Source organism: Schistocerca nitens, chromosome 7, assembly GCF_023898315.1.
Source record: "Schistocerca nitens isolate TAMUIC-IGC-003100 chromosome 7, iqSchNite1.1, whole genome shotgun sequence".
Taxonomy (NCBI): domain Eukaryota; kingdom Metazoa; phylum Arthropoda; class Insecta; order Orthoptera; family Acrididae; genus Schistocerca; species Schistocerca nitens.
Window position 1 is genome coordinate 429557300 of NC_064620.1, and position 18673 is coordinate 429575972.

At 42.1% G+C, this 18673-nt stretch overlaps 1 protein-coding gene across 1 annotated transcript in view; it reads right to left on the minus strand.

The window, feature by feature from the left end:
- LOC126195147 (cadherin-23-like) overlaps positions 1-18673 on the minus strand; it is a 460891-nt gene that overhangs the window by 402706 nt on the left and 39512 nt on the right. Inside the window, exon 3 of the mRNA XM_049933652.1 lies at positions 12015-12152. Coding sequence (XP_049789609.1) covers positions 12015-12152 — 138 coding nt within the window. The remainder of the gene's footprint in view (positions 1-12014; positions 12153-18673) is intronic.

Consider the following 18673-nt stretch of genomic DNA (forward strand, 5'->3'; position numbering starts at 1 on the left):
AAAGCTATGAGAAATGGTTTTTCGTGTCTACAATTCTAATAGTTACAACATTACTACTTTGATTCCGTACTTGTATCACCACGAATAAACCACAGTGCCTCAGTATTAATGGCACTTGAAACAAAAACTTTATTTTTTTTCTCTTTGCGTCACCAGTCTTCTGACTGATTTGATGCGGCCCGCCACCGATTCCTCTCCCGTGCCAACCCCTTCATCGACAGCAGCTCTTGCACCCTACATTCTTCAGTTATTGATTGGATGTATTCAGATCTCTGTTTTCCCCTACAGTTTTTGCCCTTCACAGCTCCATTTAGTAGCGTGGTACGTCTCTGCCGACGCTGGCCGACGCTGAATCGTATCTTGTGCTCAAATGGTTCAAATGGCTCTGAGCACTATGGAACTTAACTTCTGAGGTCATCAGTCCCGTAGAACTTAGAACTATTTAAACCTAACTAACCTAAGGACACCACACACATCAATGGCCGCGGCAGGATTCGAACCTGCGACCGTAGCGGTCGCGCGGTTCCAGACTGCAGCACCTAGAGCCGCTCGGCCACACCGGCCGGCTGTATCTTGTGCGAAGGATCCCTTAGTGTTTGGTTAGTGCTGTATATGTAGGGTTGCCATCGGCCCGACATATCGAGACCGTCAACGTTATGAACCTTCTTGTCCAGACAACCTGACAAGACTCAATTTTGTCCCGGTTTTGTAAAATACTTTTTTTACAAGCTTGGCTCAAGTACTGAGGTAACGCCATCTGTTAGCGCAACATGTAAATGCAGCCTACGATAATTTTATTTATGTCAACATGTTTGTGTTAAGTTGGATTTACTTTCTTGAGGAAACCGAAATACGCAAATAGCAAAGTGCTAAAATTATGCTAGTATTTGTTTTCTATTCCTGCACATAATGCCACTGTGGAGAGAGTATTTTCGCTTATGTTGACCCAGTGGACTCACGAAAGAAATCGACTGCTGCCAGGGACTGTGGAATCAATCCTACGTGCCAGTTTAACTGCAAGATGATTAGCATTGAGTTTTATAAACAAGTAAAACGGAAAAGAGACTTGCTGTAAATGGTAAATTCTCCCGAAAAATGTGGTGGACCAACTACTTCTGTCACAAAAAGTTCCATGCAATTGTGTTGCAAATAAAAAGTAATTATATTAAATAAATTTTATACGTCGTTTCTACACTCGCATCTCAGGGTGTCCCGACGAGGTACCAGCTAGATATGGCAACTCTGTTTGTATGGGAGGTGCATCGTTATGGCGTCTAAAGAAATTTAAAATAAAAGGGGGCACGCCCAAGAATAGCGATCCAAAATTCCAGACACATGAAGAAAAAAAGCCGGACAAGGGACTGGAAGTTTGGCAACGGTCAACAGTTCTGTTGTGACGTGGTGCGCTCTGATTGGAGGACATCAGCTCCAATACGTGAAGTGTCGATCTAGATGAATTAGACAACTTCAGTAATCTTTCCAGCCGTCTACAGAGCAGAGTAAGAACGTTATTAGTCTTGCATATGTGACGCCATTTATTTCGAAACGGCCCGTTTACAAAGGGACGAATTTATCTTTATTTGCAATTGTATGTTAGTACTTATTAGTAACATATAGCCAATCCATCAACTGGAACAGCCAGTGATGTGGATTTTGCTGGATTTATGCCTTAATTACTTAAGTAGACATTTTGTTGTAGAATAATTACAGCAAGTTGCTAAAAGCTTTTGTGTTAAAAACTTGCCAGTATTTTAAAATTATAGACATGCGGTATTCGGTATGGAAAAGAATTTAAAAATTCTGTCAGAAGATGACCGGCAGGTTACAAACGACTCTGTGGTCGGGCCAGTAGTACAGTTTCTAGCAAAAACTACGCAAACAGCTGTATTTTGAACCAGTTTTATTACGGCGCAACCGGATTCGTGGCTTGTAATCACATCATCAGGTGCCTATCTAAACAACAAGAAATAAACAATGACAGTCGTAGCAGTCATGAAAGTCGTAGCAGAGGCATAAGCACCTAATTATGAGAAAACAAAGACAGAAGTTTACTCACAAATATTAAAAAAAGGTAAACAACTTGGCGAAGAACATAGAAGGCACACTCCTTCATAATTAAAACCGGGCGCGCAGTAGTAACATGGTATAGAATGTTCACCGTCACTCAGTTTTTTATCCCTTGGCTTTCCTCTCTACGGACGTTCTGTTTTGAACTATGAAGATTGGGCTTTTTTATAGTCTACCATGTTGTTGACCACGTTTTAATGTTCGCAAGTGCGCTTTTGGTTTTATCTCTTCTCATAATTAGGTGCTTATGGGTCTGTAATTACTTTGATGTGTAGGAGTTCAATCACTATTCCTAATGATTTGTTATTGTTCAGGAATGCACATGATGATGTGGTTACAAGCCACGAAACCGCTAGTGGCTTAATAAAATGGATTCAGAACAAAACTGTTTGCGTAGTTACTGCTACAAAATGTAGTTACAGAATATTAAAAAAAAAAAACTCTTAGCAGCTTGATCTGCTTATTTACCACAAAATGTCTTTTATGAAACTTGTCGCGCACGGTTTTAGGAAGACTTTATTACTTAATAAAGTGATGTTCAAATCAACCAATTCTAACGGAACTTATTCTTTAAGAAGAAGACGACAGTAAAGGTAATTGGAAAAGAAGTTTCTGCCACCGACGTCGATCTGTGGTGGAGCCGTTGAAAAACATCCAAGTCCTTATTCCTGTTCTACTGATGTTATTGTACTAGTTTACGTCCAATTCTGATAGTCTAACGCTATTTGTCAAACGCTAATAATACAATACAATGATTTAAAATCTAATGTTTAAGTTGTAAGAGGCGTCTCCTTGATAGGGAACATGCGGCAATCAATAACCTCCATCACTATTAAACTTTGCATAGAAGATAGATTAAGGAAAGGTAAACCTACGTTTCTAGCATTTGCAGACTTAGAGAAAGCTTTTGACCATGTTGACTGGAATACTCTTTCAAATCCTGAAGGTGGCAGGGTAAAATACGGGAGTGAAAGGCTATTTACAATTTACACAGAAACCAGATGGCAGTTATAAGAGCAGAGAGACATGAAACGGAAGTATTGGTTAGGAAGAGAGTGAGACAGGGTTGTTCAATCTGTCTACTGAGCAAACAGTAAAGAAAAAAAAAAGAATATTTGGAGTAGGAATTAAAATCCATGGAGAAGAAATAAAAACTTCGAGGTTCGCCGATGACATCGTAATTCTGTCCGAGACAGCAAAGGACTTGGAAGAGTAGTTGAACGTAATGGACAGTATCTTGAAAGGAGGATATAAGATGAACATTAACAAAAGCAAAACGAGGATAATGGAATGTAGTCGAATTAAGTCAGGTGATGCTAAGGGAATTAGATTAGGAAATGAGATACTCGAAGTAGTAGATGAGTTTTGTTATTTGATGAGCAAATTAACTGATGACGGTCGAAGTAGACAGGATATAAAATTTAGACTGGCAATGGCTAGGAAAGCGTTCCTGAAGAAGAGAAATTTGTTAATATCGAGTGTAGATTTAAGTGTCAGGAAGTCTTTTCTGAAAGTATTTGTATGGAGTGTAGCCATGTGTGGAAGTGAAACACGATAAATAGTTTAGACAAGAAGAGAACAGAAGCTCTCGAAATGGGGTGCTACAGAAGAATGCTGAAGATTAGATGGGTAGATCACATAACTAATGAGGAGGTATTGAACAGAATTGGGGAGAACAGAAGTTTGTGGCACAACTTGATTAGAAGAAGGGATCGGTTGGTAGGACATGTTCTGAGGCATCAAGGGATCACCAATTTAGTATTGGAGGGCAGCGTGGAGGGTAAAAATCGTAGAGGAAGACCAAGAGATGAACACACTAAGCAGATTCAGAAGGATGTAGGCTGCAGTACGTACTGGTAGATGAAGAAGATTGCACAGGACAGAGTAGCATGGAGAGCTGCATCAAACCAGTCTCTGGACTGAAGACTACAACAACAACATGCTGTAGCTAATATCTGTTTTACTCCAATCACAGATTTTTACATGACTAACGTTGTCTAAAGACCGGTCAGGATCTAGTCTAGCTATACTAAGTTTACATAGTCAGTGGAAGTAACTTGTGTGCTCGGGTCCGTTCCTGGAGTTCCACCAGTTTGAGCGTCTGCGTCGTTCACTCGAGCGATTCTGTTTCGTTAGGTGGAGGGCCGAGTCTCCATATACTCGTTTAGACTTATATCTGACGCTGCTTTTGTATACTTAAACATGTCCACTGCAATGGTTCCCTCACAGCTTTATGTAAGGTAGCTTGCGTTTGTCGAGGATGTCTCGTTTGCAAGTAGTCTACAGCTTAGTACCATGTTTTCAGGGGATCCCCTCACCCATGAGCGCATTGTTGCCTTTGGCTGACAAAGGCATCACCAGACCAGCTAATCAGGAATTTTAATATCTTAGGTATGTTGTAGAGACACATGTCCCGAGTACCTGGCTGGCAACTCTTCATGCGACGGCCCCTAGAGATAATCTACGTTGGTCTTTCATGCATACTGGTACCTCCTATACCTGTAACTTTAGTCATGTTTAGAGCAACTGAGCGTAGCGCCCAAAGTTTACGGCCACCATGCTGGCGGCACAGGTTCAAATCCCGAACGTGTTCTTTCTGTTTCAGCTTCATGATACAGAATATCACTAAATAGTATACGTCATGTAAAATTACTCAAAAATAGTCATTTTCACTGTAATTCTCCATAAATAAATCATACAGCAAACTTTCTTCAAGTGTGTATTCCGTTTGTTGCAGAATAAATTACAGAGTCGTCTTACTCGCTATCGCTTGCTTCACTAGAACATAACTCCAGATTGTATTTGCGCAGAAGCACCCGAAACACAAATTCGTAGATCATAACGCATGTTTGGTGAAAGCTACTGCCTTGGAGGCACGTGGACGTAACAGAAGCGATACAGCAAAGGACAGTTCGTCTAAAGTCAAAACCTATTGTTCTTTCTTCGATCAACTTTGACGCGTATTTGATTAGTCTCGTGAAAGGAAGTGCACTAAACTGATGCAGAATTAAGGAAGGTGTTTTATTATGGAATGCACCCTCGAAGCGATTTCGCTATTACTCTTTAGCAAGACGGGAGAATTTTGAATTTTTTAGTGAAAATTTTAACCTGCCTTGGAAAAAATAAAAATCACAGGGTTGACAAACTAAGAGTACATTTGGTTGGGATATTTTTTACGCTGCGGGTGCATACTTGTCTTTCATCTACGAAGATTTAAGCGTAAAGTGTCCGAATAATCTGCCACACCCACAAAACAATAACGTAGACAATTTTTTTTGTCCGATTTACGAGCGTTTTACGGATTCTAAGAACTCTTCGTGCAGCACTTTCGCGACATTCCCAGTTGTTTTGCAGGTCACCCTTAAATCTTTTAATTAATGAGTCAACTCGTCAACCCTTTTCTCAACAATCCTACCAAATAACCCGGATGGTTCTTACATATATCAGTTACAGTAAACCGTGCTGTGAAGGAATGACTAGCCTTGTAAAAATCAGTTTTCGCTGTTTGTTCCACAAGGGGTCTAGTTAATGTACGACGACGCGCAATGGCACCAGGTTTCATCGATATTAATTAAGTAGTGGAGGTCGAGATTAGCGATGAGTACTTTTGTCTGTACTTAGAATCCTTCAGCAGCTGCTAATATTTCGTACATCGCTGAGAACTCTGTGAAGCTGTTATAGTATGAGGAATTTTAACTATGAACAACAAACAGAACACACATCTGAAGAAAGTGTGCTGTAATGATTGATTTGTTAATGAAATTACTACGGTGTAAATGACTATTTCTGAATCATTTCTTGTGATATTACTATGAAATGACATTCTGTGCGATGAAACTGGAAAGAAAGGTAACAGGCTGCGTTTAAACCCATACCGGCAGCGCGGTAGCGCCAAACTCCCCCGAACTAGGCTTGTTTGAACGAAATACGATTAACGTTCCCGTACTAGCTGGCGGAAGAAACTAATCGATTCAATAACCTTTCTATTGTTATCGGTTTAAAGTGAAGATATATCGCTAGGTGGGGCGTTTCGCCTGCGCAAGGGAAATGTTTATTCCTTGACTCCGCGTTGCTCCATGGCGAGCGAGGAAAAGTAAGAAAATCGGAATGTGACTGGACTTTGTTACGAGACAGGGAAACGAGAGGACGTGTGTGCAAAGAAACAGTCATTGTTAGCCGCCATATTGGATAATGTGTGTTTTTTGAGATTCACAGTGATATGTAATGTTAATGTGGAGTTTAGTAACGTTCATAATACAGTCTGCTGCATTTCAAAGGTAATTTCGCGTATTTAATTGTGATTAAAGGATTCTGTGATGAACTGTTATGTACTACAAGCTTGTAAGGGACTTCGAACATTTGGTGGCCGATGTTTGCTGTAGAACCTGCTTCAATAACACAGTCAAAAGAACAGAGAAAGTTTTCTCTGCTAAAAAGAACTCATTTCACTCGCAGACAATCATCGAATGACCAAATGAGAATGGCAGTGTCCCATTTCGAGAAGATCCTATAGAAGTTTTCTTTCTCTTACATTTCAAGAATTTTACAGGCAACCGTCGGAGTCGGCAGCTGCTTCTCCACCACGAGATTAACTTGTCTACGTGTACGAAATTACGTATGCTGTGGGAATACTAGACGCCGATCAAGATAGTTTCCTTCACAGGCATACAAACAGAGACTCTACAAACAATAGTCCAGAAACAACGAGTTTAATATTACTAGCTATAAAACATTAATTTCTCCGTTTAAGCAGTAGTAATGCTATAGTACTCATAACACGCCAAAATCGATATTCTCGAAAAAGCCGCGAGCCAGGTCCTCAGGACATGTTGCTCTACAGCATACCGTACCTAAGATTCATCAAAATCCGTGATTAATAGGTCTGATGATCCCGTCGTGAGATTTAAACGTTTTAAATGTACTGGATAAAGACTGTGTCTGGGAAGATCGCGTATGTGTATTGTCTGATTTGCAAGTTATTTAGCGTCCTGGCAAACTCCGCGAAGATTTCGCAGGAGCAGAAGGCAGCCATGTCACGTCACCATAGCACCATTTCCAGAGGCCGTAGGAAGCCGGCCAACTATTGCCAACGCAGCTTGTAGCATTCAGCTCGTCTGTCAAGATCCTGCTACGGCAGCAATCGCTAACCATCAATTTTTTATGAAAGCTACATGTTAGCGTACCTCTTGCAAAGACAAATGGTTCAAATGGCTCTGCACACAATGGGACTCAACCCCTAGAACGTAGAACTACTTAAACCCAACTAACCTAAGGACATCACACACATCCATGCCCGAGGCAGGATTCGAACCTGCGACCGTAGCGGTCGCGCGGCTCCAGACTGGAGCGCCTAGAACCGCTCGGCCACTCCGGCCGGCTTGCAAAGACAACAAGTAAATACATTAAAAGCAGTGAACACAGTAAAAAAACTAGTTTAGTTTACTTCTATACAGAAATAGTAAAAAAGGGCAATATTTAAATTTTACACTGCAGCTCCTGCAAGTGACGCTGTTGGTATGTAGTACTTTTTCATCAATATCAGATGCCCTACTGTACTACTGCACCGTTTCAGCACAGTCTAATACATTCGCGACACTATCTGCTGGAAAAGTTGCAACCGTTGCACGGCTTGATCGATACTAGCGCTCCAGTCGGTAAGAATTGTCACATGCGTCGTAAGGATACTGTTTACTTTTAATTATTTTACTACTTCATTAATGAAATAATTATTATATTTTTAAGTTCCATGCATCAGTAAATTACCAAGTGACATGAATTATTGTGAAATAAATATAAAAACAGCCGAATCTCACTGATTCAATAAGCTACAACTTACACGTGAAGAAATACTTTCTTATATGTGTATAATTGCGGTTAACTCTGCTGAAATCAAGAGAATATAAACACACATTTCGTGCATGAGAAATACGTATTTCTGTTGTCTGTTATTATTGCGGTACGAAGTTTACTTGACACGTAATAGTTTCTTATGGAGTCTACTTATTCGCACATTCTTACACTTCGCACGATATTCTAATGAGCTAATATTTTTGTGAATGCAACTGCTTTCGACTTGAAGGCGAATGTGTTGAAGATTCTTGCCGTTTACGGCTCAGACGTAGCAACAATTTTGGAACTCGTTTCTTCTGTATTGTTTTACTGCTTTCGACGTTTTATTGTCACGTCTGTGAGGTTTTCCTTCCAACTACAGGTGTGGTGGCTCATTTGTTACGTTAAGTAATGTACGTATCACATTTCATACAAGTTCCACATTCACTGATTTGGCTGGAAGTGTAGCAAACAAAACTGCGCGTTGCTGAGTAGATTTATGTATGACAGCTTGCTGTAAAAGGTAAGCTCTTCCACAGTTTACTATCAACTGTTTGCTCTTAAAAGGAAACGACATTTTTCAATAAATATCTGTTACGTTACAAGAGAATCGCACAATGCTGTGGAACATCTATGGCAGTTGCTGATATGTTATTCAGAGTTTAAAAAAACACCATTTGGATGTGAATAATGTGTCGTATACTGACAGTGCCAATGTGAACTTTGGAAAAACACATGCCGGATGTTAGTTGCTGAGAAACAGAAACCCTAAATTAATGAAAGATAAATGTTCCAGTCAGGTCATACATACATAATTAAGTTCGCAAGTAACAGATTAGATAATAATGTTGAAAATATAGTCTAAAAATATATAATCACTTCTGTGTTCCAGCCAAACCATTCTTTGATGTTTTGAATTAGGAGTAGGCTGAAATTTTGAGGCAAGCTCCAACTCTCCTCAACCCTGCAGCAGAAAGGTAACTAAAGACGTTAACATTTTTTATTGCAATATGCTTCAGTATCTGTAAAAAAGTTATGATACGTCAGATGACAGCCGTTATGCATCTCTTGCAGCATTGCCTCTATGGGAAGGGAACTAATTCAAATATTTTGAAATGGCTGTAGAACTGCTTAACCCAAGCGAAAATAGTTGCGTAGATAACCTACGAGTATTTGAGTTCAGTAATCATCGAGATTACCTTCCCGGGAGTTTGAACAAAGATAGTGATTATTTTGCAAACTGCCTTAAATTCTTTTCTTCAGTAACTGAGCAACGTGAACCAAATATTTTCAAACTAGTAGGACTTTTGTTCGGTATCCCTGGTACCAATGCCTTTGTGGAGCGAATGTTTCAGTCATAAAGAAATTAACAGAGAGTGAAATTGAATTATTAAAAATGGCGAAAGTTAAGTGAAATTATTAGGATCAGTCTGTACGATTAACCTTTGAAAATTATGAAACATGTACTTTTGGTGTTCTTTAGATGGATATTTCTGCATTATTAATATTTTGTGCAATCTATTAGATATGTGGAAGGCTAATGTAATTTTTTGTGTGATCTAAAAAATATGTGTACACTTTAGTTTTGAAAATCCACACCTGTTTTAAAATATATGTACCAGTACGTACGTGTTTATGTATGTAAGAATGTTCCACATCTCCTCCTAACTCGCTGTACCGATTTCAGCCAAACTCGATACACATATCCGTTACAGTCAGGCAACCATCGCTGTGGGGGTAAGAACCACCTACCCACCACACCTCAGGAGATATGCCATAAAAAATAAGATGCCTGAAAAACTCATAGTGCATGACGTTTAAATTTGTTACTTATTTGCTACTACACTAGTGGCCATTAAAATTGCTACACCAAGAACAAATGCACATGATCAACGGGTATTTATTGGACAAATATATTATACTAGAACTGACATGTGATTACATTTTCACGCAATTTGTGTGCATAGATCCTGAGAAATCGGTACCCAGAACAACCACATCTGGCTGTAATAACGACCTTGATACGCCTGGGCATTGAGTCAAACAGAGCTTGGATGGCGTGTACAGGTACAGCTGCCCATGCAGCTTCAACATGATACCACAGTTCATCAAGAGTAGTGACTGACGTATTGTGACGAGCCAGTTGCTCGGCCACCATTGACCAGACGTTTTCAATTAGTGAGAGATCTCGAGAATGTGCTGGCCAGGGCAGCAGTCGAACATTTTCTGAAGCCAGAAAGGCCCAGACAGGACCTGCAACATGCGGTCGTGCATTATCCTGCTGAAATGTAGGGTTTTGCAGGGATCGAATGAAGGGTAGAGCTACGGGTCGTAACACATCTGAAATGTAACGTCCACTGTTCAAAGTGCCGTCAATGCGAACAAGAGGTGACCGAGACGTGTAACCAATGGCACCCCATACCATCACGCTGGGTGATACGCCAGTATGGCGATGACGAATACACGCTTCCAATGTGTGTTCACCGCGATGTCGCCAAACACGGATGCGACCATCATGATGCTGTAAACAAAACCTGGATTCATCCGAAAAAATGACGTTTTGCCATTCGTGCACCCAGGTTCGTCGTTGAGTACACCATAGCAGGTGCTCCTGTCTGTGATGCAGCGTCAAGGGTAACCGCAGCCGTGGTCTCCGAGCTGATAGTCGATGTTGCTGCAAACGTCGTCGAACTGTTCGTGCAGATGGTTGTTGTCTTGCAAACGTCCCCATCTGTTGGCTGAGGGATCGAGACGTGGCTGCACGATCCGTTACAGCCATGCAGATAAGATGCCTGTCATCTCGACTGATAGTGATACGAGGCTGTTGGGATCCAGCACGGCGTTCCGTATTACCCTCCTGAACCCACCGATTCCATATTCTGCTAACAGTCATTGGATCTCGACCAACGCGAGCAGCAATGTCGCGATACGATAAACCGCAATCGCCATAGGCTACAATCCTACCTTTATCAAAGTCGGAAACGTCATGGGACGCTTTTCTCCTCCTTACACGGGGCATCACAACAACGTTTCACCTGGCAACGCCGGTCAACTGCTGTTTGTGTATGAGAAATCGGTTGGAAACTTTCCACATGTCAGCATGTTGTAGGTGTCGCCACCGGCGCCAACCTTGCGTGAATGCTCTGAAAAGCTAATCATTTGTATATCACAGCATCCTCTTCCTGTCGGTTAAATTTCGCGTCTGTAGCACGTCATCTTCGTTGTGGAACAATTGTAATGGCCAGTAGTGTAACTATACTCAGAACGTATTTTGCAGACAGTGTCTGTGTATGCTGCTGAATGGAGATACACAAATATGTCACTGTTAGACACATAGTTCAGGATGTATGACGTAATAAACATTGAGATGTGTGAAAAATGCCGCGTCGTGCAGGAAGCTTCAGTACATTCATTCTTGCTACTGAGACATTCCGGCAGTGGAGCCTGCTTAAGGAAATCACTGACAAAAATTGTTCAAATGGCTCTGAGCACTATGGGACTTAAGATCTGTTGTCATCAGTCCCCTAGAACTTAGAACTACTCAAACGTAACTAACCTAAGGACATCACACACACCCATGCCCGAGGCAGGATTCGAACTTGCGACCGTAGCGACCGCGCGGTTCCAGACTGTAGCGCCTAGAAGCGCTCGGCCACTCAGGCCGGCAAACTCACTGAGAACTGGCAGCGCTTTTGACAGCGGGAACAATAGCCGTCTATAGAGCTATGAAGAGGCATTGCCATAGAGAAGCTTACAAAATTGTTTTTAGACTCTCGAAGCAGCTGCGGCCGGCATACGGAAACTTTCCGAGATCATTTCGCACCGAATCTGCTGCATAATTTCAAAGGTGTTTTTACGAATACATTGAAATTTCTTTCTCAGCTAGTATTGTTATAAACAAAATATCAATCGTCACTCCTTTTTTTTTTTTTTACAGAATTTGACAACTCTCCCGCAAAGTGTCTCCAAGTGAACCTTACTCTAGCAAAGAGAAGAACAAGTAAGGAAATTGAAAACGTGAACACAGTCGAGAACTTATTAATGGTTAGTATCATACAGAAGCACGCAAAACGAACTACATTAAGCACTATGCGTTAAACCCGCTATAGACGTCTTACCTGCGTAGTTGATTAAAGCGATTATGGGCGTGGCATGTTCGTTGAGATTAATAATGATGCCACCAGGGGATTCTTCATTCTCTGTGAAGGTGAAATCTGCGTTGTCAGGTGGTTGTATGAATTTCGGAGTCTGCCATGCTGTAACAGAAGAATTCAACTGTCTGTTAAAGAAATCTTTGTCTCAGTACATAGCTAGTTGGATATGCAGATCTAAGCATCAGAGCGCATGCTTATTGTGAAGCCGAAAAAGAATAGGGCGCAAGCAATTCCGTATTACTGCCAGTAAAGAGATATGCGATTACTAATTAGGAATACAATCTGAGGCTCTATATTCCTATTAAATTTAGTTTAGATGCGGGTCTATATTCCGATTTAAGTTACTTTGTGACAGACTGACGCGGCGTGGGAGGGAGGCTTTGTTACGTACCTATAAGCCAAGTCCCGCAGCAAGCAACCGTGGCGCTCGAGAAAGAACGTCAGTCACAAAATAATTTTAATCGAAGTATAACGAATCTGAAGAGAACGACGAATAAACTCCAATTTTCGTTTCACCAAACAAATTAGATCTGGCAGACAAAATAATTTGGTATTCCGTGAGTTTTCACAATGTTTATAAGGAGAAAAATTCGCGACTTCTATCTGAAAGAGCAGTTTTCAACAGTAGCGGATATTTTGGAGAAGTAGTCAGATGAAGTGGAAGACTTTCGGGACTTGACAGGAACAACCATCACCGAGTTCTTCTAAAACAGAACTTCAGATACCAAAAAAAAAAAAAAAATGCATTAAAAAAATTTTCTGATGATGGAAAATAATCGAATAGCGGGAAAGAGTGACTGGTACTTTCTGGAAATTGAAACGCAACCGTCGATTTTTCATACGATTTCGAAGCTAATTTGGATCATTTGATTTCCTGTTATGTCATTAGGTCGGACCCATATATGTAATTTCACCTTTTGAACTCTGCAATGTAATTTTCAGCAACTTAGTGTCAAATTGTTCGCTGATAATACGTTCGTCTATTGCTAGGGACATGTACCGTCGATTCGTTTAACTGTAATTAGTACTATTCATTTACAGACAACTGAACAACAAAAAAGCGCAAAATGTACTGTATTTTATAATGTTAGAAATATGTAACAACTCTGTCATACTGTCAGCTTACTATGCTATTGTTTAACATAAAGACGCATCATTTCGTAATTACTATAATTCACAATACGGAACTAAACTGAGAATGTAAATAAAGTGTTTAGTCAGACTAGTGGATTATATATTGAAATTCCGTCTATACTAAAAAACAGTGCACTCATATATGAGGCAGGAAACATGGTAAGACTACTTGGGATAAGGCAGTACAAGTGCGGTTAACAAAACTGTAATCAGCATTGCTTATATGACTCATTTCACTTATTTTTCCATTAAAACGACAGATACGAGTGTGGGAATTTTAATAGAGGCAACTATTTATTTACAGGTCGTACAAAATAGATACGTGTTCCAAAGTTTTACTGATCTTCAAAGTAGGCACCAGTATTGTGTATAACCCGTTACCAGCGATGTGGAAGTCGTAGGATACTCTTAGCAGTGCCAGTTGTGTTGACGGTTCGAGCGGCGCGGTCTGTTGTCCGACGAATTTGTAACAGTTCTGAAGCGAATGCCGTGCAGTGTTTCCTTCAGTTTGGAAATAGAGTTGAACTTACGAGGGCTTAGGTCAGGGGTGTGCAGTAGGTGGTGTAGCACTTAGCAGCCCCATCAGTCAAACACATCAGTAACATCTTGCACTGTACGTGCTTGAGCATTGTCCTGTAAAATGAAGGACAGGTCCTGCAGAAAGTGTAATCACTTCTGTCTCAATGCTGTTCATTTTTGGAACACAACCTACAACTAGCTTAGAGACAGAAGTGATGACACTTTCTGCAGGACCTGTCCATCTTTTTGCAGGACAATGTTCACGCACGTACAGTGCAAGCTGTTACTGATTAGTTTGACTGATGGGGCTGCTAACAAGGGAACCTCCCCATCGCACCCCCCTCAGATTTAGTTATAACTTGGCACAGTGGATAGGCCTTGATAAACTGAACACAGATCAATTGAGAAAACAGGAAGAAGTTGTGTGGAACTGTGAAAAAATAAGCAAAATATACAAACTGAGTAGTCCATGGGCCACATAGGCAACATCAAGGGAAACGTGAGCTCAGTAGCGCCGTGGTCCCGTGGTAGCGTGAGCAGCTGCACAAGGAGAGGTCCTTGGTTCAAGTCTTCCCACGAGTGAAAATTTTACTTTCTTTATTTTTGCATAGTTATTATCTGTCCGTTCGTTCATTGACGTCTCTGTTCACTGTAATAAGTTTAGTGTCTGTGTTTTGCTACCGCATCGCAAAACCGTGCGATTAGTAGGCGAAAGGACGTGCCTCTCCAATCGGAACCGAAAACATTTGATCGCAAGTTCATAGGTCAACCCGTTCCTCCACAGAAAAACACATCTGATATATTCTATGCGATACTGGTGACGGCATGTGCGTCACATGACAGGAATATGTTGTCGACCCACCTAACTTGTGCACTTGGCGAATGGGTAAAAGGATTCTTCTACCTTGCCCGATTTAGGTTTTCTTGTGGATGTGATAATCACTCCCAAAAAAGTGATGAAAACATAAGAGTTTTGTCACATAAACTGAAAATAAAAAATTAAAGTTTTCACTCGATGAAAGATTTGAACCAAGGACTTTTCGTTCCGCAGCTGCTCACGTTACCACAAGACCACGGCGCTCCTGCGGTCCTAGTGTCCTTGATGTTGCCTATCTTCCCACGAACTACTCATTTTGTATATTTTGCTTATTTGTTCACAGTTCCACACAACTTCTTCCTGTTTTCTCAGTTTATCTGTGTTCAGTTTTTCAAGGCCTATCCACTGTGCCAACTTAAACTAAATCTGAGGGGGGTGCGATGGGGAGGTTCCCTTGTAAGTGCTATACCACCTACTGCACTCCCCTGACTGAAGCCCTCGTGAGTTCAACTCAACTTCTAAACTGAAAGACACGCTTCACGGCATTCGCTTCAGAACTGCTACAAATTCGTCGGGCAATAGACCGCGCTGCTCGAACCGTCAACACAACTGGTACTGCTAAGAGTAGCCTACGATTTCCACACCGCCGGCAACAGGTTATACACTATACTGGTGACTACTTTGAAGGCCAGTAAAACTTTGAACATGTATGTATTTTTTACGAGCTGTAAATAAATATGAAACTTCCTGGCAGATTAAAACTGTGTGCCCGACCAAGACTCGAACTCGGGACCTTTGCTTTTCGCGGGCAAGTGCTCTACCATCTGAGCTACCGAAGCACGACTCACGCCCGGTACTCACAGTTTTACTTCTGCCAGTACCACGTCTCCTACCTTCCAAACTTTACAGAAGCTCTCCTGCGAACCTTCATCCATTAGATCTCATTCTGTAAATAAATAGTTGCCACTATTAAAGTTCCAACCCTCGTATGTATTTGACAGTGTAGCCTATTTCACGTGTTTCAGTTGTAAACACCGAATGGTAACTTGTATGTAATTTTGAGCAACTTCAGTGATTACAAGTAACGAAATTAGTGTTTATAACAACGTTCCTATGTTCCGATCGTCAGCCAATGTAATAAAATCCGCGAGAAATCGTACGAAGAGCCAGTACAGTGTGAGACTCTGATGTGCACGGTGTGACGTAACGTTAAGTCAAGAAACAAACAACATTCAGAGTTCTAAACGTGAATACACCTCAATCATTTTTTGACCTTTCACGTTACTGGAGAACCATGTTGTTCTCTGGTCCGTCATAAATTCAGAAAATGACCTTCGTGCATTTTACATGGTGTGAAATTATCCATAAGAATCCTGCAGTATTGGCAAAGGAGGTGGCAAACATTAATCGCCATACATATTTTACATGCTCCCCTATAAACGTTAGATATTGGAAAATTGATGAATAGTACTTATCGATAGCCAGTGCGTCATTGATTTGTGTATCGTTCGATGGTGTTTTCAGGCACCTAGAGTCGCTTTTTATATCGCTTATAAAACTGCAGCGGAGCAACGAAAAGAAGTTCATGTCAATATTTTGAGTAGCATCTGTCCAAGTTCAAGAACTTTTATTTCAGCTGCCTTCTTCAACATTAATATTCGTAAAGACTTTTACTTTGATATATTTATTTTTTCGACAGTCATTATCGCCAGGATACTTAAATACTGGGCAGATTTTTTTTTTTATACTGATGCCGTGTAAATCATTCCAGAAAGATTCTATTGCAGGAACATAAAAAGATTTGCGCATCTTAAAAGGGATATTATTATCACAGAGGAAGTGTTCAAGAGGAAAACCACATGAGAAGGGAATGCAAACATCATCCGATTCTGAATAAAGAATTACAATGTTCTACTCGTATTGTGGAAAAGTGAGGTGCATATTACCATTCTGAGATGACTATTAGAAATTACGAAGGATGCGTCTCGGACATTCTCGAAAATTCATCCATTAGATCTGAGATTGGTGCAGATCAAACTCCTAGCACGCAATAAATCCAGTATGGAGTGGAAGAAGAGTTTTATTACTGAAAGCTTGGAAAGGATAGCATAGACACTTCATCCAATGACACATCTGTCACAAACATTTTATATACACTCCTGGAAATGGAAAAAAGAACACATTGACACCGGTGTGTCAGACCCACCATACTTGCTCCGGACACTGCGAGAGGGCTGTACAAGCAATGATCACACGCACGGCACAGCGGACACACCAGGAACCGCGGTGTTGGCCGTCGAATGGCGCTAGCTGCACAGCATTTGTGCACCGCTGCCGTCAGTGTCAGCCAGTTTGCCGTGGCATACGGGAGCTCCATCGCAGTCTTTAACACTGGTAGCATGCCGCGACAGCGTGGACGTGAACCGTATGTGCAGTTGACGGACTTTGAGCGAGGGCGTATAGTGGGCATGCGGGAGGCCGGGTGGACGTACCGCCGAATTGCTCAACACGTGGGGCGTGAGGTCTCCACAGTACATCGATGTTGTCGCCAGTGGTCGGCGGAAGGTGCACGTGCCCGTCGACCTGGGACCGGACCGCAGCGACGCACGGATGCACGCCAAGACCGTAGGATCCTACGCAGTGCCGTAGGGGACCGCACCGCCACTTCCCAGCAAATTAGGGACACTGTTGCTCCTGGGGTATCGGCGAGGACCATTCGCAACCGTCTCCATGAAGCTGGGCTACGGTCCCGCACACCGTTAGGCCGTCTTCCGCTCACGCCCCAACATCGTGCAGCCCGCCTCCAGTGGTGTCGCGACAGGCGTGAATGGAGGGACGAATGGAGACGTGTCGTCTTCAGCGATGAGAGTCGCTTCTGCCTTGGTGCCAATGATGGTCGTATGCGTGTTTGGCGCCGTGCAGGTGAGCGCCACAATCAGGACTGCATACGACCGAGGCACACAGGGCCAACACCCGGCATCATGGTGTGGGGAGCGATCTCCTACACTGGCCGTACACCACTGGTGATCGTCGAGGGGACACTGAATAGTGCACGGTACATCCAAACCGTCATCGAACCCATCGTTCTACCATTCCTAGACCGGCAAGGGAACTTGCTGTTCCAACAGGACAATGCACGTCCGTATGTATCCCGTGCCACCCAACGTGCTCTAGAAGGTGTAAGTCAACTACCCTGGCCAGCAAGATCTCCGGATCTGTCCCCCATTGAGCATGTTTGGGACTGGATGAAGCGTCGTCTCACGCGGTCTGCACGTCCAGCACGAACGCTGGTCCAACTGAGGCGCCAGGTGGAAATGGCATGGCAAGCCGTTCCACAGGACTACATCCAGCATCTCTACGATCGTCTCCATGGGAGAATAGCAGCCTGCATTGCTGCGAAAGGTGGATATACACTGTACTAGTGCCGACATTGTGCATGCTCTGTTGCCTGTGTCTATGTGCCTGTGGTTCTGTCAGTGTGATCATGTGATGTATCTGACCCCAGGAATGTGTCAATAAAGTTTCCCCTTCCTGGGACAATGAATTCACGGTGTTCTTATTTCAATTTCCAGGAGTGTATATTGTTCAGATGTAGTGAGTCATTCTTAAACAGACTAAGTCGCATATGAAAATCGCCAAACAATTACTTTCCCTTCAACACTACGCGTGCCGTTTCAAGCACTTCCTTTATTAGCCATATAAAAATCGACTCAAGGTGCCTGATATCACTATCGAACGATACAGTATCCATCAGATTTTTCCAGTATCTAACGTTTGTAGGGGAGCATGTAAAATATGTATGGCGGTTAATGTATGCCACCGTTCTTTGCCGATACTACAGGACTCTTAGGGATAATTTCAAACCATGTAAAAAGCACGTTGGTGAACAGAAGCTTCGGGGGCATTCAGAATAAGGTATAAAACAATATGATTACAATTGTAGACAAGGTGAGTTCGAGGACATTTTTGCACACAAGCGAGTTATCATTTGGCGCCCCCAACCCCTTTTCCCTCGTGCATTGTCAGTCGTGTCAGTTTTCGCTAGTCTAATTGTGATACAAAATGTGTACAAGTCTCACACTATGGCATCCCTGGTGCCCCTCTTAGCTTAGCATCGGCTAAACTAAGGCTTCGGACTTAAACCAGTCCTGTT